The sequence below is a fragment of the Indicator indicator genome, chromosome 1, assembly GCF_027791375.1.
Source record: "Indicator indicator isolate 239-I01 chromosome 1, UM_Iind_1.1, whole genome shotgun sequence".
In the NCBI taxonomy this organism is placed as follows: Eukaryota; Metazoa; Chordata; class Aves; order Piciformes; family Indicatoridae; genus Indicator; species Indicator indicator.
This window is the reverse complement of record NC_072010.1, coordinates 15,526,038-15,545,775: the sequence shown is the minus strand read 5'-3', so window position 1 is coordinate 15,545,775 and position 19,738 is coordinate 15,526,038. Positions and strand designations below refer to the sequence as shown.

The 19,738-nt window shown below is 35.8% G+C and overlaps 1 protein-coding gene across 1 annotated transcript in view; it reads right to left on the bottom strand.

Annotated features, from left to right (window-relative positions):
- The window catches only part of DYNC2H1 (dynein cytoplasmic 2 heavy chain 1), a 155,798-nt gene that overhangs the window by 124,554 nt on the left and 11,506 nt on the right, over positions 1-19,738 (bottom strand). The window contains exons 14-36 of the mRNA XM_054390673.1: positions 18,371-18,523; positions 18,175-18,273; positions 17,175-17,314; positions 16,854-17,082; positions 16,263-16,390; positions 14,226-14,341; positions 12,881-13,008; positions 11,902-12,051; positions 10,990-11,195; positions 9,670-9,825; positions 9,464-9,578; positions 8,304-8,474; positions 7,734-8,116; positions 7,102-7,234; positions 6,895-7,012; positions 6,621-6,733; positions 6,411-6,530; positions 4,707-4,857; positions 3,010-3,212; positions 2,354-2,536; positions 1,963-2,145; positions 1,572-1,795; positions 524-639 (exon numbers count right to left, since the gene is read on the bottom strand). Of these exons, the coding sequence (XP_054246648.1) occupies positions 524-639; positions 1,572-1,795; positions 1,963-2,145; positions 2,354-2,536; positions 3,010-3,212; positions 4,707-4,857; positions 6,411-6,530; positions 6,621-6,733; positions 6,895-7,012; positions 7,102-7,234; positions 7,734-8,116; positions 8,304-8,474; positions 9,464-9,578; positions 9,670-9,825; positions 10,990-11,195; positions 11,902-12,051; positions 12,881-13,008; positions 14,226-14,341; positions 16,263-16,390; positions 16,854-17,082; positions 17,175-17,314; positions 18,175-18,273; positions 18,371-18,523 (3,718 nt within the window). The remainder of the gene's footprint in view (positions 1-523; positions 640-1,571; positions 1,796-1,962; positions 2,146-2,353; positions 2,537-3,009; positions 3,213-4,706; positions 4,858-6,410; positions 6,531-6,620; positions 6,734-6,894; positions 7,013-7,101; positions 7,235-7,733; positions 8,117-8,303; positions 8,475-9,463; positions 9,579-9,669; positions 9,826-10,989; positions 11,196-11,901; positions 12,052-12,880; positions 13,009-14,225; positions 14,342-16,262; positions 16,391-16,853; positions 17,083-17,174; positions 17,315-18,174; positions 18,274-18,370; positions 18,524-19,738) is intronic.

The window sequence follows — 19,738 nt, the reverse complement described above, 5'->3', positions numbered from 1 at the left end:
AGATGTGAAATAATTCTTTCATCTCACACTCTTAATTCCAACTTATTTAGTGTCTAAACAACAAACTCTTTTAAAAACCAGTGACCCAGTCTAGTCCAACACATTTCTATCATTTCTACCTGTCCTTATAGTTCCCTCTTTCTACCAATCTGAATCTTATACCACAAGACAATTTTAGCAGTTCTCAAATAAAATCAAAATGGTCTGATGACTGATGAATAATGACAGCATGAGAAGATCAACTGTCCTGTCCTAAGCCAAGTGAAAAAACTGTCTTTGAGAATTGCTCAAAATCATCCTAGATTGAAGTCCTATATCCATTTTTTTATCATAATGAAAGTTCAGTCTAGAATATGACAACAGTCTTTTGTGATCTTCTAATGAAGGACTCAGACAAATATTTTTTTCTTTTCTAAATTGCCTCTATAGGGCTTCTCAAAATTCTAGTGAATGAGAAAGCTGTAGTGAAATGCTACCTGTACAATATCCTAAATAATCAAGAGTTTAGCACAATCAACCTTACTTTCTTGCTTTGCTTCACTTTTCTTCATCTGATGAAGAAGACTGCCACAGCCTCTCAAAACAGTCTTCAGTGCTCGTAAACCCCAATCATAGTGCTGCTGTGGTGTCAGAAGCTCCCTAAATTTAAAAACAGTAATACTGTAATAAGCTTTAGGTGATAATGCCTGAAAATTTTATTTGGCTAATGAATATGCTCATAAAACACTTCTGGGCAGAAGAGAAACTGATTAATATCTGCAGCATCACTTCAAATACAATGACAGTATGAAATGTCCAGATGGAGTACATTCAACAGCTACTATACTTATTATTGTCCCTCAAGGCACTAATCAAAACCTCTGTACTTTGTTCTTTCTAATAGACATTCTTCTAATCAAGTAGTTACTCCCATTTCAACAACTTCAAGAGTCTAATTTCAACACAATGCTTGAGAACATCCATATGCTCACATTACTACTTAGTGCGTGTAACAGAGGAGCAGTACTTCGCCACCTTGAGATTATAAATGTATCGGAGATATCTTCATTCTGAATCACCCAATATATTGGGATATTTTAATAGGCATTTATTTAATTAGTATATGCAGAGATTTGTATGATACACCATTCAGATTTAAGAGCTGTACTTAATGTAAAACTTCAGATAACTTCAAACCTGAGCTTTTATGTCTAGTTTTAATTCTGACACATAGATTTCTCCAACATCCAAGTTATAAATTATTATGCAAAATTAACAGTGTACTTGTAGATTGTATCTCTACAATCATGCTTTGCATAGACCAGATGGAGATGAAGCAAGATGGCAAAGAGATAGCCACAAAGATCAATGCTAAAATAAAAGCAGGAGGGAAGAGAATTAGAAAGTAACAAAAAAAATTAAAAATTAAAAATTAAAAAATAAAAAAGAAAAAAGCAAAAAGAAAAAAGCAAAAAGCAAAAAGAAAAAAGCAAAAAGCAAAAAGAAAAAAGAAAAAAGAAAAAAGAAAAAAGAAAAAAGAGAAAAGAAAAAAGAAAAAAGAAAAAAGAAAAAAAGAAAGCAAACAAACTTACCTTGCTAGATTAAAAATAGCCACTAATTTTCTGCCAAGTATCTTAGCTTCTTTAAAGCCTTCCGAATACAAAATCACTTCTGCAATGAGCTCATTGTCTGGATGAGTCATAGCAACTGGCCTGAAAAGTTGTTTGAGGTTATCAGGCAGTTTTTGTCTTCCACCATAACCTTTTCCAGCAGGATTCAAAGTGATAAAAATCCCAGAATTATGATCCATTTCAACCTAGCATGAGAAGTGCAGTGTAATAGTACATTGTCATATGGTCATATGAAACAGTACTGAGACATATTGAGTGGACTACATTTATTTACAGAAGTCAGCTTTGAGGTTTGACCCAGTTGTTTATATACTGCTTTTATAAGAAGAAAATCAATAAGTTTTTGCTGTACCTTTTTGCCAAGCATCTCACATACAGGACTATGGCTCTTCAGTGCATGTTGAATTGTCTGAATCTGCATGGACACTGCAGACAACACAGCTTCCTCAAGTCTATTGAATTCATCAAAACAGCCCCAAGCACCACACTTCACTAAGCCCACAAATATGCGCCCCATTGACTTCACATCAATGCCCTTAAAATTAAAGAGAATAGTATCAAAATTCAAATAAAAGAAAATAATGCAAGACTTGTCTTCTCATCTGTAAAAAATGTCATTGAAAACATCCAAAAATTTCTAATGGAAGCTCACAAATTATCAAAAATATTTCTAGAATATAGTATGGTTTTATGAAGTATGAGCACAGATACTCCTTTCCTGAACTATATAGAACCATATTTACCTCATCACAATTAAAGACTAATACTTGTCTTCCAAGAAGTCCACCCAAGGCCTTTACTGATTCTGTCTTTCCAGTTCCAGCTGGACCATAAGGATTTCCTCCAAGGCCCATCTTCATAGCCTGAGTAAGAGTTAGGTAACACTTATCTGTCAATGGTGTATAAACAAGCTTAGGAGAATTACCCTGCAGAAAAAAGAACATATAAATTACTTTGATTGGTAGACAGAAATTATTAACAATGTAATTTCATTTGTTAAGTCGTTAGTTTGAAAATATAACATGATGGTCACAGTTAACATCTCATTAAGTATATAAAATTGTTTACAGTTACAAATGTTTCCGATTTATATCAAATATCATAGCTTTTTCTTTTTTTTTTTTTAATTAAGAAAACCGGTTAAACAAAACTGTAGTTTGATATACAAAAGTAGCAAGCACATCAGAAAATATTTATAAGACATGGTAACTGATTTCCATACAGCTTATATTTACCCCATCAGTATCAAGAATGAAAATTATTACCCTGTCTTTCAGTATGTTCTATGAAACAGCGTGCCAAGGACACAACACAGTTGGGAGGCGACCAGGAGATGTGTGAAATGAGAAAGTGTTTAACATACCTAAAACCCACAAGGTAAAACTTAGAAGTACCACACCTGATATTCATAAGTATATTGGAGCTCAGCATCTACCATCTGAACGTAACATTTTTGGTCTTTCATATAAAATCTTAGCTGTTTCTTCCAAGCCCAGTCTTCAACACTGTGAACCTGAGCTTGATTCAGCTGCTTCACAACATCGATGTTATGAATGATATCAAGAATCAGAGCTTTAAGCTTGAGCTCCAGAACTCCTGATTCTGCAAATAACCACACACAAAAAAACCCCAAAAAAGGTCACAACAGTGTAATAAGGAGGATACATTATCTATTCTCTGTGTTGCTTTCTATTATCAGCAGGACTTGTTCAGATTTTGCTTTGATTTATAAATAGAAATATTTATCATCTAAAGCAAGCAGCACAAAATGAGTTCCTGACTCAAAATTATGGAGCTTCAATCAATCATAAGTGATTTTGTCTGCCTCTATGCTCAAGAGAGAGACAGTGGCTTTTCTAGAAAGTAACCTATTCCAGGAATGTTTGTTGTTAAGTCCACTTCAGTAGTCAGTGTGACACAAACTGTTAATTGATCTGCTGAGGACCTAATCACTCTACATGCACTCTGGAGATTTTACTAAGACTCATTAGGGTGATGTGGAATGAATGTTTGTTAGCAGACTGGATGCATTAGGTGTAGTCTGAGAACATATTATTTAATTTAGTTTAATTTGAAAGAAATCCAGCTGGTGCAATCCTGTACCACTGCATGATGGGAAAGTAAGTGGAGATAATCAGGCAATTCACTTCAAAACCACACTGCTATCCAAACTGAAAAGTTATTGTAAATATGTTATACAATACATAGAATGAAAACTCTTTTCTAACTGGTGACATTTTCCCCGTGGCTATATAATGAGCATTGAAAGGGAGCTTAGATAAAGAATCACACTGACTACTGAAGGTAGGTGATATGAAACCTATTCCAAATTAATGTATTAAATGTTAACATCTCATAAATTCTGAATTGTAATTTAATACAGCAAGCAGCTATACAAACGTGTTGGAAGATTGTCAACTATATGTCAAATCAAGTCTTTTTATACATACTGGTAAAAGATATCTCAGTTAATCTACTTTATAGAATTTTACATCCGAGGCACTCAGACTTTGATCAAAAGAGAGGAGTAAGCACACAAAGGTATAATTATTCTAACTCATTTAGACTGTATAAGATTCAGAATGATCATGTCCTGAGAATAATAAGTTTATTAGTTTTACTACAGAGGTACTCAAGAATTATTAGTTGAGATACGGTATAGACCTAATATAGAAAAAGACAATCACCTACACAGTTTTACAGAATATATTGGCATGCCAAACATACTTCACCTGCTGTTTGGCCAATTCCCATAAACCACAACACTATAGAACAGTTCAGCAGGTGAGGAAAAATTATCAGTACATATATAAAACAAAAACTTCTAAAAGTTATTACAAACATTAATTAATGAACTTTGGAAATACATACATATTCCAAGATAATATTTAATCTAAATAAAAATGCATACTTCAGTCTGAAATAGTAAACCTACTAATCGTGGCAGTAATAGGTGAGTAACTTTATGTAACTCAACCTTATGAACTCAAATCAAGACAGATTTGTACATTTTCCTGTTTAAATAAACAGAATATTAAATATCATAGAACTACAAAGTCATTACGAAGAATTATATATGACTTATCATTTTTATACCTGTATTCCTAGTGTCTCCTATACTAGTATCAATGCTAGTATAATGTTCCAGTTTAGTCATGAGCTGTAATTCTAACTGTTGCAGCTGACGGTCTTGGATAGCACTTTCAACATCTTCAGTGAACTGAATTTGTTCTGCCAAGGAAAGAATCTTTGGAAGAGAAAGTTCAAGTTACAAGAAGATACTAAGAAAAGTAAGTTTCTTAGTTCATTACTAATTTCTTATTATATTTCATGTTTAAAGTACTTTACTGCACCATTTTTAAACAAAGCCACACATTATACTTTTAAAAGCAAATACAGCCATCTTAAAACCTGACAAAAGTTAGCAAAAGCTTTCAATGTATCTAATGCAGCAAATCCCTTAGCTGCTCTGCAGCATGTGGTAGAGAGGTTTTCCAAGTGCTTTTTCCCGTTACATGACACGTCAGAAGCGAGTTTACAAAATGGCCAATTGGGAGGGATACAGGAACATCCTTGGAGTATGTAGGGATGCAACAAAGGCACTCTTAGAATGGAATGAGGCAAGGGATGTCAAAGACAACATGAAGAGTTTTTTTGAGTACATCAGTAGTAAAAGGAAGATCAGAGCCATTGCTGAATGATGTGGGTGCCCTAGTGACAAGGATACAGATGGATAGAGATGGATATAGACAGGGATAGAGAGAAGGTGGAGTTACTGAATGCTGCCTTTGCTCCAGTCTTGACTGCTAAGGTCAGCCCTTAGACACCCCAGTCACTGGCAGTAAAAGACAAAGACTGAAGAAAGGAAGACTTCCTTTGGTCACAGAGGATTTGATTAGAGATCATTTGGGTACACTGAACGTGCACAAATCCATGGGCCCTGATGGGGTGTACTCAAAACTGCTGAGGGAGCTGGCAGATTTTATTCCTAAAGTCATGGAGAATGGAAGATGTGCCTGGGAACTGGAGGAAAGTCAATGTCACTCCAATTTTCAAAAAAGGCCAAGAAGGAGGACCCAGGAAACTACACGTCAGTCAGTATCACCTCCATCCCTGGAAAGGTGATGGAACAGCTCATTCTTAATGTCATCTTTAAGCAGGTTGAGGAAAAGAAAGTTATCAGGAGTGCACTGCAGGGGGGTTGGACCAGATGACCTTTAAAGGTCCCTTCCAACCAAGTGCATTCTATGATTCTACTGTTTTGTGATTCTGTGACATATCTTGGCCAAACTGCCTTTAGGTGACCTTGCATGAGCAGAGGGCTCTAAAGGTCATTTCCCACCACAACCATTCTGTGATTCTGAGTGATTCTGTGGGCTACTGGTCAAAACTGCATAAAAGAATTTCATGTCCATGACCATTTCTGCTTATATAGATAAGGTAGCTTTAGAAACTGTATTTTTAACCCAACTCTGACAGGAGTTATGTTACTGAGTCTTAGCAGCCCTGCGTGTCACCACCAACGAAGATGGAGATTTACATCTGATATATAGAAGGATGTAAAATCATGTGCTATGCAGAAGTCTTGAGTATTCCAAATGTTTACAAAAGAATAAGAACACCACATTTTAAAGAATTTCTCTATACATTTTAAAGAATTTCTCTATACTTAACGTGAATAAAATGGGTTTGTTTGGGGTTATTTTCAAATTTCTATGTACACTTCTTTATGAGACTTCAAAAAATGACTTAATTGGTACATCTAAGACTACACAGTGGCATTACTAGATCAACTACTACCTGAGAAGGAAAGAGGGACGGATCAACTGAACCTTGTGATTTTTTGCCAGCATCAACACAGTCAATTAACATTTTTTTCAGGGTCTCCTTCATCTCCAAAGCCAAACTGTTTAGCCATACCTGACAGAGATGAAAAAAAAAAAATCTCAACATTTACATTACAAATCATCTCAAAGACACCTGAACTATACTTGGATGTGATTTTCTTACCTCCACATCATTTGACAGAAGAACTTTATTTCTAAGTGGCACAGTTTCTCCTACTACAGACTTCATGGCAACTATGTGTTTGAATTCTTCATCAAAGCTCACACTATTAATGCCTATTAAGCAGAAAACAGAAATAAAGTTATATATTGTTAAAGTCAAACATCCTTAGTGCCTAGTACCAGAAAGAGAGAAAAAAGTTTGCAACAGATTATTTAGCATTGAATAACCTAATTTCTAAATAAGTATATTTCAAAAATGAAGATTAATGCATTACCAGCAAAAAGTTTCTTAAGATGAGACTGGATAACAAGAGGATTCGTGGACTGTCCTAAAATTTCTAATAAGTCATCATCTCCAATGAAATAGAATCTTGGAAATGCTGAGCGCTTTTCCTATATAAAAACAAAATAAATAAATTTTGCTCATTTAAATTCAAACTTACTGACTTCCTTTATGGAAAACTATTTAATGTCAGCTGTACCTCCAGATATTCAATCAAAGATCTCTGACATCTCTGCAGCTGATCAAGTATGGTAATTAAGGTATTTCTTATTCCTGTCCAGGCATTCAGTGATGTTATCCTATTGTCACTCTTGATATCTGACATAATGGATCTTAACAGAAAAAAAAAATACAATAATTCATAAAACAACCATTAGAATTTTAATCTGAATATGACATACAATAGTTATGTAAATAAAAGTTAAAGCATATGTCACATCATTATCTGGTATCTAACTTTTAGGCTTTGGTATTAATAATGAACCATTTCAGAATTTACATCCATGTTTCTCCAATGTAATTTAATAACAATCATTTCTTGATAAAATTTCTCTACCCAAAATCAAGAAAATTCAATTCTTGGCTTTTATTTCCTTCTAGTAAGTCAAAACAAGATGGATCTTTCCACATTTCTAAAATCTCTCTTTTTATGTCCTTGAGTTGTTTGGAACAAATAGACCTCTGGGAGAAGCAGATGGTTAATCTGCGTACTTTCTTAGAGAACAAAGGGCTTGTCTTCAACAAGAAATTACTCTTGAAAAAATGAAGAATGTTCTTGCCTACACATGTCAAAGATACTACAAAAAGCAAATCACCTTCCATAATACAAACCTAAAGTCTTCATTAACTCGATTAAAACGAGCCTGTTCTTTGGGCAGGGCTCCACGACCAAATATTGGTTCCAAATAAACCCATTTTCTTTGAATTTGGTTTAAATTCTGCAGATACTCATCCAAGTTAGCCAGCTTTTTTTCCCAGATGGACACTTTATCTTCAAAACCTTTGTAATATGGAGAGTCCTTGAGAGACTGTAGTAGACAGCGATGTTCTCCAACTTGGTTGACTATGTCCTTCCAGTCTTTAATTAGCCTGATGGTCTTGCCTTGGCTGTCTTCATAATCTGTCAATGTAAAGACAGCTCCAACTGCCCAGAGTTCAAGCTCACGTAATGCTTCTCTGATTGTGATTTCACCTTGGGCCCGACAATTCAAATCCTATTCAAAATCATGAACAGATTTCATTTGAAACTACAGAAATTTCAATAAACTTTCCATTCAAAAATATAATGTAAATTATATTTCTATAGTAGTAAAAATACAAATATACACACAGAACAAAATATAATACATAAAATAAACCACAAAATAAAAATCTAGTAACTTTATTTGGAACGATTCATACCTTAAGTTCCGTGGCTTTTTCTATAATGGCATCTGATACTCTCAGCAGATCTCCAAACAACAAACCCTCAAGTGTAGTGCCTCGGGGAAGACCCAGAAGACGAAAGAGATCCAGCCAATGGTCTGGAGAAAGATGTTCTCCTCTTACATATTTTAACAGTGGAATTATCATCTATAGGAAAAATGCACATGCGAATCACAAAATCACAGAATACATTCAACTGGAAGAGACCTCCAGCCCTCAGCCCAGCACTGAAGGGTTCACACTAAACCAATTCCCTAAGCACCAGGTCCACGTACCACTTTAAACGCCTCCAGGGAAGGTGACTCCACCACTGCCCTGGGTAGATCGTTGCAATGTTTGATAACCCTTTCAATGAAGAAATATTTCCTAACATCCATCCTGAACCTCCCCTGGTGCACCTTGTAACCACTTCCTCTAGTCCCATTCCTTGACACCAAGGAGAAGAGGCTGGACTCCTCATCACCCCAACCTCCCTTCAAGTAGTTGCAGACAGTGATAAATCTCCCCTCAGCCTCTGCTTCTCTAGACTGAGCAAGCCCAGCTCCCTCAGACACTCCTCACAGGCATTGTGCTCCAGGCCGTTCATGAGCCTCATGACCCTTCTCTGGACATTCTCCAGAACCTCAATGTCCTTCTACAGTGAGGGGCCCAGAACTGAAAACAATACTTGAGTTATGGCCTCACCAGTGCTGAGTACAGAGGGATGATCACCTGCCTGTTCCTGCTGGCCATAGTGTTTCTTATACAAGCCAGGATGCCACTGGCTTTCTTGGCCACCTTTAGTCTTTACAAGAACTGCATCTATCTGATTAAAGAGTGACATGCTATTCAAACAAAACAACATTTACATTTATAAACAGAGTATTTTTTTTTCAATTCCTGATTTTAATTTTTACAAGCCTAACTCTGATAAAGACTCACTGCTAAATGTGTATCTGTGTAGACTGTAATGACCCTCCTGTTCATTGCAAGGAACTGAAAGGCTCTCAAAAGCAAATTAAACATTTAAAACAGTGTCAGAAGATGTTTTGTTAAATTTTAACTGATTTCGTTATAAGAACTGAACAATGAGGCACAGAAGTTTATTACCCAAAACATCTTTTGTTTTATACCCCTTTTAGTAATTAACATCTTACTTTATATTTGTCCACTTCATTTTGCAACTTTACTGTCATGACAGTGTGTTCTTCCATCTTCCGCATTTTGTCATGCCAGTTAAACAAAAATTCTTCAAAGAGGTATGTTTTACTCCTGTATGAAAGTCAAATATAAAAAGGTCATAACAACACAGTACTACAACCACACATATATGTCCATGAAAACTAAAGTAAGAAAACCATACCTAAAAGTAATCCAGTCTTCTTTGGCTTTTTCCTGAAACCCTTGATAAAAATCTTCATACAATGTCCAGACTTCTGCACAGTTCTTAATATCTTCACATACAACTTTTGATAATGAGAAGTCAGGCTCTTCCAATTTAAAATGATGGCATTCTTCACTGAACAAAAAGATAATTGTATTATATATTTTTGAGATTTAAGAGATGGTATCACTTGGAAACAATCATACTTTTTCAAGAAAAGCCATTGCTTCATTGAAGAACACCAATGCCACCTGCTATTTCCTTATTGTCTCCTTCTTGAATAGAAATAATAAAGGAATACTAGGAATAACTCTCCTGCACAATAATCTTCTCCATATTCTTACTTATTTTCCAGAAACTTGAATATTTTTTTTCAGTTATGAGAAAAGTGAATTACTTTATGACCCCAAAAACAAAGCTTGAAAGAAAGCAACTTTTAGCTGATTCTTCCTGTTCAGTAGAAATAATATGCTAATTTTATTTAGTATCATATTTAAACACCAAGCTAGGAATCTGGATAGAAAACTTTGTTCACTCAAGATAAGCAATACTGACCTTGCTGAAAGTAGGTACCAAGAGCAAAAATCCTTTCCTTTTGAACACTTACTCGAGAAACAGGAAATGTAAGATCTTGCCCATTTGAGTTATAGGAGGACTGAAGTAAGAACGTCCCCTTTTTAGACCAATATCCCAAACCTTCTCTAAGTGAGAATTTCAGAAGTCACAATCAAGCCTTCAGTTTGCAGATTCCCTTCTCACATTTCTTCATAGAATCATAGAACTATGAAAGTTGGGAAAGACCTTTGTGATCATCGCGTCCAACCATTCACCTTGAGCTCGCAATCCCACTTTAACACTACTGCTAAACCACTACCACTAAACCATGTGCCTATAGCACCACATCCACACGTCTTTCAAACATCTTCAGGGATGATGACTCCACCACTTTGATGGGGAGCCTGTGCCAATGCTTACTAACTCTTTCTGTGCAGAAATTTTTCCTAATATCCAACCTGAACCTCCTCTGTCACAATTGGAGGTCACTTCTCCTTGTCCTGCCACTTGTTGAAATTAAAACAAAACAAAACAATATCAAAACAAAAACTTGGCTTGAGAAATTCAAGTTATGTAAAATCAATAGAAAGAACCCTGAAAGACTAATGAAAAACATGTAATACAAATAAAATTAAATTCCTTATATTGTCTGTTGTGATAAAAATTAGTTAACCTTTTTTGAGATTCAACTGCTGCAAAAGATCCATATGTTAATGAGTAACATATGCAGGGAAATATACATACATGAGCTTTTCTTTCATGGTTTCAAGTTCATCAAATTCTTTTTTTTTTTCCTTAATGATCTCAGCACTTTTCTCAAGCACATTCTGATCACCCCTTTCAATGACATCATCACTTGGCTTTAGCTGATCCCAATGAGCTTTAAACTTTTCCAGTTCTTGAAGATATATATTAATACGTGACATCACATTTCCTTTCATCATTTCAATCTGTTAAATAAGAGTCAAAACAAAATTCCTTCAATAGTTTGTAACTACAATTATCACCAAAATCAAAGCATCAACTTCATAGCATGATCAAAACTTTGTAACTACAAACTTCTTGTATAATCCTCTAAGAAATAGTTCATCTTTATTCTTCTGGATTCCTTAAAAAAAGAGACGCTTTTTTTTTATGTTTGTCTTTGAAATCTATTTATTCAACTTATGCTATCTGTTTAACCTGCATCATAGAGCAGATAGAAAATTCTGATAGTATGGTATATTGTAGAACTTCAACTGAGTTCAGCAATTTGCCTACAGACTGGAATAACTGGACTGTACATAGCTTAGAAAAGTTATGTGAAAATAAGTAACAAATGTTAGTACAAAAACATCATAAAGTCATAAAAATGCTATCTTTTAGCTGTTACCCTATTTTCCTCATTTAACCATTGCATTCATTAGGCACTAGAAAGTTGTTTGAGACAGAGGTACAATAATGTAGCATTCATTTCAGCATGACTTCAACCCAAATTTCTCCTAGCTGTTGTTTAAATAGTCCAAGTATTCTTCCTGTAAAGGCTCTCCCTCAAGTCAGTAATGTTGATGTTAACACTAAACTGAGAATGTTTCTGGATTTAATCTAAAAAGTAGTATTTCTCCAGACTTATTAATTTCCATATTTTTAGGTATTATATTGATCTTTCACTGTTACCTGTTCTGCAATCATAAGCTGGTGGCTTTCCATCATTAATTCAAATTTATCCCATGTAGCTCTTAGGTTACTGATGGTGTCTAAACCTGCACCAGACACAGTTCGCAAAAGTTTGTTCTTATCTTCAGCCTCTTGAAACAGGAGAAAAATCTAAATTCAAACATACAAAAAATATGTAAAAATTCTGCAAATCCTGTTAATCCAAACTATAAGCAAATACATAAGTGCTATAAAATCATAGAATCATAAAATGCATTTGGTTGGATGGAACCTTTAAAGGTCATTTATTCCAATGACCCTTCAGTAAAGCAGCAACATTCCCAACTAGATCAGGTTGCTCAGAGCCCTTCAAACCTAACCTTAATGCCTCCGGGGATTCAGTATCCACCACCTCCCTGGGCAACCTGTTCCATGGTTCCACCACCCTCATAGTAAAGAAATTCTTACTGCCCCTTGTCCTAGGTGCCTTCATAAACAGCCCCTTCCCAGCTTTCCCGTAGGCCCCCTTCAGGTACTACAAGTCCACTATAAGGTCTCCACAGACCCTTCCCTTCTCCAGGCTGAACAACCTCAACTTTCCCAGCCTGTATGAAGTTAACAGATGGTAAGTGAAAAAAAAAAAAAAAAAAAAAAGACGAGGGGTCCTTCATGTCTGCACTTTAGCACAGAATATTCTGGATATCAAAGGTGCATTTGCTTTCAAGATGACATGAGGTCTGTGGAAGAGAAATCCACTGACTGTTACTATATGCCCAGGAACCTCATAAAATTGGAAAAGGTTCTGATTCGAGGCTAGAAGTGTGTGAAAACATCAAATATTCTACCCTGATTTTGTATTTCTCCTTAGGTAGCCTACTGTCTGAGCCTACACAGACACTCCATGTTCTAAACTAGTTACCTTAAACAGAAGTTTCCATACAGGAAAGCAATTACATTTTTTTATAGCTGTTGCTCTGGATATGATAAAATAGTATCTTACCCTTTCTTTTTGTTCATGTAGATTCATATATTTTATATTGCTTTCTGCTATTTCCTCTACAGTCTGGGGCCTAATCACTAATGTTTCCATGGCATCAGTGAGAAATGAAGAAATATCAGATAGGTGAGCTATATAAAAGTGGAAAACAAAGTTATCTTGGAGAAAATACTTGCAGTAAAAAATATCCAAGCCAAGCAAAGGTACTGTCAGAAGATATGATAATGTATGTAAAACATTTGCTTAAAAAAATTGTAGACCCCAATCCTATATGCTGCTTCCACAGAGTATATGCTGCTTCCACAGAGTATATGATGCTTCCATGGAGTATATGTTGCACATTGGAGTTTATACACAGCTTTTAATATATAATACTCTGCATTCAGTATATGATTTACACTATAAGTAATTCTGAGGATTAAGTGCAAATACAGAATGAATTTATTTACACACTTTCAAAATCAGTAAGGGTATTTTTTGGGTAAATGGAGAAAAACAGATATTAAAATTGCTTTTGGAGTTTTTTGGTTGGTTGACTGGGTTTGTTTTTTGGGTTTTTTTTAAGGAAACTAACAAATTAAAGCCACCCTGCTTTAAATACTGGAAAGATTTACAAACAAAAACCTAATTAAGCTATAATGTTGTACTTTCCTATCAAGGTAGATCTTTCTGGTTGTGAGAAAGGACCTGCATGATTCCAAGGAATAAAATATCTTCCAGGAAACAATCAGTCTGTAACAATCAGGCTATAGAAATAATTCACTCTCTGCACAAATCTTGTTCTGTATTTCCTGTGCTGATTGCTCCATTTAAAGCACAAATCACTGGCATTTCTCATCTACACTTCATTCCATTTTGTCTGCCTGTTCCAGATACAGAAAGATCATCCAAAAATAAGAAATACTTTGCACTCCTTAACACTCTGCATTTTGACAATCTAAGTGACAAGTCTGTGGAATAAATCAAGATTATTTAAGACTCTCAATGAAATATTTCAATTTGTGAAAGAAATTTTTCCTCTTTCAGACATCAAATAAATTTCCCTCCCTGAAACAACAACTAAATTTTCTTTCGGATGAAAGAAACAAGCAAATATTGTTCATATATACTTTTACATCTGGAACAGATGTGGACAAAATGAGTGAACAGCAAAGATGCACAAGGACATCAAGGGGTCTTAGGTTCAGGCCTGTATTGAAAACTTGCTAACAGATTAGTTTCTCCGCACTGTGATTTCTGCAGCTCACTGTGCCCAAGAGTATAATATTTTTTTAAAGAGTATTTATATTAACACAAATATCCACAAGTAGGACAGAAACAAGAAGTATTACTCATTGAAGCTATTTACCTTGAATAGATTTTCTCAAAGAAATGACAAGGACATCATACAAATTCTGGATGAAATCATCAATTACAGTTTTCACAGGGTTGCAGTTAACAGTTACACAATCTATCCTGATCGTGCTTCAAGACAAAAAGATGAAAAAAATAGCAAACATTCAGTAGTTTACCTAGACATGTCAGAATCACACGATCATAGAATTCTTTTGGTTAGAAAAGACCTCTAAGATCATTGACTCCAACCATCAACCTAACACCACCATTGGCCATTAAACCACATCCTGAAGTGCCATGTCTACACGATTTTTTAACATCTTCAGGGATTGTGACTCCACAAATTCCCTCAGCAGCTTATTCCAATGCCTAACTGCTCTTTCAGTACAGAATTTTTTTCCTAATATCCAATCTAAACCTCCCTGGCACAACTTGAGGCATTTCCTCCCATCCTATCACTAGCTACCTGGGAGAAGAGACTGACCCCCACCTCACTACAACCTCCTTTTAGGTAGTTGTAGAGAGCAATGAGGTCTCCCCTCAGCCCCTTCTTCTCCAGACTAAACAACCCCATTCCTTCAGCCACTCCCTATAAGACTTTTCTAGACCCTTCACCAGCTTTGTTGCCCTTCTCTGGAGATGCTCCAGAATCTCAAAGTCTTTTTTTGCATTGAGTGCCCCAAAAACGAAAACATTACTTAAGATGTGGCCGCACTAGTACTGAGTACAGGGACATGATCACTTCCCTACTTCTGCTGGCCACACTATTCCTGATACAGGACACGATGCTGTTGACCACCTTGGCCACCTGAGCACACTGCTGGCTCATGTTCAGATACCTGTCTACCAGACCCCCCAGGTAATTTTCTGCTGGGCAATTTTCAAGCCACTCTGCCCCAAGCCTGGAGCGTTGCATGGGATTGTTGTGACCCAAGTGTAGGACTCAACACTTGGACTTGTTAAACCTCATTCAACTGATCTTGGCCCATTGATCTAGCCTGTCCAGATCCCTCTGCAGAGCCTTCCTACACAACACTCACACCCAGTTTGGTGTCATCTGCAGATTTACTGAGAGTGCACTCAATTCCCTCATCCAGATCATTGATAAAGACAATGAATAAGACAGGCCTCAAAACAATGGAGAACACTGCTTAGTTTGGCCTCCAATCGGATTTAACTCTATTCACCACAACATTCTGGGCCTAGTCGTGCAGACAGTTTTTTATCCACCTGCCAAGCCATAAGTTGTCAGCTTCCCTAGGAGAATGCTGTGGGAGCCAGTGCCAAAAACTTGGTAAAGTCCAGGTAGACAACATCCATAGCCTTCCCCTCCTCCACTAGGTGGATCACCTGCTCACAGAATGAGATCAAGTTGGTCAAGCAGGATTTCTTTTTCATGAACCCTTGCTATGTGAGCCTGATCCCTTGGTTGTCCTGCACACGCCATGTGAGTGCACTCAAGATTAATTGCTCCATAATCTTCCCTGATACTGAGGTCAGAATGACAGGTCTGTAGTTCCCCAGATCCTACTTCCAGCCCTTCTTGTAGATGGCTGTCACATCCACAAACCTCAGTCATCTGGGACCTCCACTGTTAGCCAGGACTGATAATAGTCCTGGTTAACATATCTTAAACTGTAAGTCATAAGAGACAATCAAGTGTTTCAATTCAGCAATTATTTCATGTATAAACATTTACTAAGTCTGTTCTTAACTGCCACATACACTCCACATGTACAGGACTTAGCTAAAGGAATTGTTAAAATATCACTGTGTTTTGCAGTATGTCAGAATCAGCCCTGAATTTTGAGGGGGTTTCCCATCATATCAAAGAAAGACAGCAATAGTTTTCAGAGAAGGCTGTAGATAAAAGGGCATTGTCCAAAAATTGAACTGAAAAATGTAAATCTAAATATTTTAAAAGTACATCGACATTTTGAAAACACTTGAAATACTACCCATAACTCCATGTAAAACTGGTATTTCTGTTTTACTATTACATTGAAAGTATCTGACATTATTCAAACAAAAGAACAGAGTTACACTATACCTTGGAAGACGTTCTGCTTCTTTCCCTCTCACTTTTAAAGCTTTGAAGTTTCTTTCCCAGTCTTGTTTGCTAGAAAGATGTGTCTTTGCCAGAGTTTCCACATCTATTTGGCCAATTACAACCCATTCCTTTTCAGCATCATTTTTGATTTCATGTAAAAGAAATATTTTCCACACTATAAAACTATGTTTTTTAATAATACTAAAATATCTTAATATTTTCAAGCTACATTCTCTTTAACCTTTTGGCTCCTTCACTTACCTACAGATTCTCCTAATGCAAAAATCAGAAGGTACAAAATTATTTGGCACATTCACACATTTAAGGAAAATCCAAACAGATTTTGAACAAGAGCAACAACACAGCTGTAACACAGAGGTCTCAATGGGAATTGTATATGTGCTTCTAGCTAGGTATGTACTTAAGTGGTTGATGCAACATAGATTGGCTTACTAAGCTTTTGCTTATATGCCTTGTAGAAAAGGACAATAACGCATCAATATAATTCATCAGTTACTTCTAGAATGTCTGAAGCCTAAAATGATCCAAATCTAAAAAAAAATACATGATTCAGTTAAATATCGAAAATACCTTGAATTGATTAGAAACATCAGATAGTCTTCTGAACAAGTTCTCTGCTTTACTGAAAGCTGTCAGAAATCCACTTGCATTTCTTTCAGTCATAACAGTGAATATAGACTCGTCTTCTGCTTCACTTACTCCCCTAAACTGATTTGGAATGGAGATGAATCTCTTCATTTCTCTGTAATACCTAGCTCGTACCTCTTCAAAAGGAGGTCTGAATTGCAACCGGCTTTGCCTAAAAAGTTAAACAAATCATACAAAAACTAATATTTTAATGCAATCTGAGCCAAAGTACTTCCTTAACCAGGAAAAAAGAATATATCTTACTTGAATGTTAGATCAATACTTATTTCTGGTAAGTTCTCATTGAGTGCTTCTAAGCCCATTTGATACTGATGTTCCAGAGCTTTGTAAAGTTGATGATTCCAGTGCTGCCTCCAGGCTTTCATATCACACGATTTGAAACCCTGAAATTTAACAATGTTTATTTTAATGTTATGTTATTCCTCAAACCAAGATAAAAGTTTGTAAACTAAATTTGAAAAGAAATTACAATCCAAAGGTTCCATAGACATGGTTATTTATTATTCATATTATCTTGAGAAGATGGAAAAATGTAAGAAAAATAAGGTAAAAATATTGCATTTATTTGACTGGGAAATATACCAACTAAAATAATCTGAGTTTCCATTAAAAAAACTAAGAACACCACATCCATCTAAGAATATAGCTCTGCTATTGCTGAAGGCTACAGGAAAAAATTAAACTGACTTAGAATAGCTTTGTTAAGATGATGCTCTTAATCAAAATCTTAATCATTTTACACAGTGACCTTAAAGAGTTTTTTCAGACCTAAATGATTCTATCATTCTATTCTAAAAGCGACAGTCGATAAATAAAAATGTGGTATTTTCATTATTTCAGGCAGAAATGCATTTTTATGTCAGGTTTTATTCATTTGTTCTATTCATATCTCTAGCCTGTCTAGAGATCGTTTATATCTGTACCAATTTCTTTACCTTGTGTTAATGGCTCACACACTGATCTGCATGAACTAAGGTTTTCCCATTTCTTCCATCACATCCCTGTCATCTGACCAAGTGCTATTCTTCTCCCAGCACTATGACATACAAATGATTATCCTTACCCTTCTCATACAAGACACTACCTCATATGTGGCATCAGCTAGTACACAGTCAGTTTTCCTGAGCTAGCAAGTACTTCCTTAACCAAAATTAATTCAATCACACTATGTTTGAGTCTTAAATCTTGATTACTGTTGAAAAGTCAAATGTTCACAGTTTGCAGTATAATAGTGAAACCCTGCCTGCGACTCAAGGCTGGCAAAACCAGTTCTGAGCTCCTGGAGTCCATCTTTCCAACGCCGCTGCTGCCGAAGTAGATCAATATTCATGAGCGATATAACCTGTTCAAAGAATTTTAAAGGATAATAAACACCATATAAATGAAATAAAGGCTAAACTACAAAGAGCTGTGATTTCAATTTCATCTGGAAAGTATACCTTTTCAATGAAGTTTCTGTGCCATTTTCTTAATTTTCTGTTTTCAGTGGAAAGCCGTTCAGCAGCAGCTTGGAGTTTTTGGATATAAGCTTCCAATTCTCTAGGATTATCCCATGTTATTTGACCTTTTCCTCCAGGACCAGATTTTGAATGCTTGAAAATAATACAAACTTTGTAAGATGTAATGACAAATATAGTCTATCAGCTAGCACACAGCAAACTGGTTTTCTTCCCAATTAAAAACGAAAAGGAGGACCTCCCTCTCACTACTGCCCTAGGAACATAAGATTCTGCCAAATCACAAACAGGTGGACATATCATCACAGCTACACCAACACACTGGGCAATTATTAAAGACTCCTAACAGAGCTTGAATTAAATTCACTGATGTTTGAGACTCCTGCCCCACATACGCAAGCAGACATCTTAAACTAAGAGGACACCTTAAACTCCTCCCTTCCTCTTTCCTGGGCACAGACTCAAACCCAAATATGTGACATTAAAATTTACTATCTAACTGCACCTGTTTGTCATTAATCTTTTTTTTAATTACACAAAAAAATTCCACTGATTCATAGGCAGCTTTGAGGAATTTCATTTCACTAAGATTTGTGCAAGATTCTGGGGATGTTATGAATTTTGCTAAGTGAAAAATCAGAAGACAAAAGTAACTAAAGTTTCATAGCTGAACCTATTCCTACAAGATGTAGGGCAGAAATTACATCAAATAGGAGAACGCATTGAGGCCTTGAACACTTCTGAACCATTGCTCTCTGCATACTAAAGGAATCTATGGCATAATCTGCAGCCAATCCAAGGAAAATTGCTCTGGAAGTATTATTCTCTCGCTCAATACAGAGTTTAGGGCATGTTACAATTCTCCATTCTCACATTTGCTGGCAAGTCAGAACAGTGTTGCAAAAGGATGCAGTGCCTCACACTGATGAAAACCAGTAAACTGAAATCCATGATACACAGTATGTTCCCTCCAACCATAAGAGAGAGATAAGGCGTCAAAAAAATGTGAATAGGAGTGTAGTTTATCAGTTCATATTGTTCCTTCAAAGCAGAAAAAATGAAAATAGATAAATTCCTCCAAACTGCTCCACATTCCTTTTAAAAATCTAACATTTCTTTAAGCATAGCACATTTCCCAGCAGTTTTTTAAAAAGCCTCTTCTCATAGAAATTCATGTCTGTACACTAACTCACTGTAACAAACTACATGCACAAATCAGTAACCAAGTAGATCCACAGATTCTTTGCTCTTATTCTAGAACAGAAACTATCCATTTTCACCATGCCCAAAATTAGAAATATTCAAGACAAATTACAAAATCCACAGAGATTTAGTAATAGCCAGTAGAAT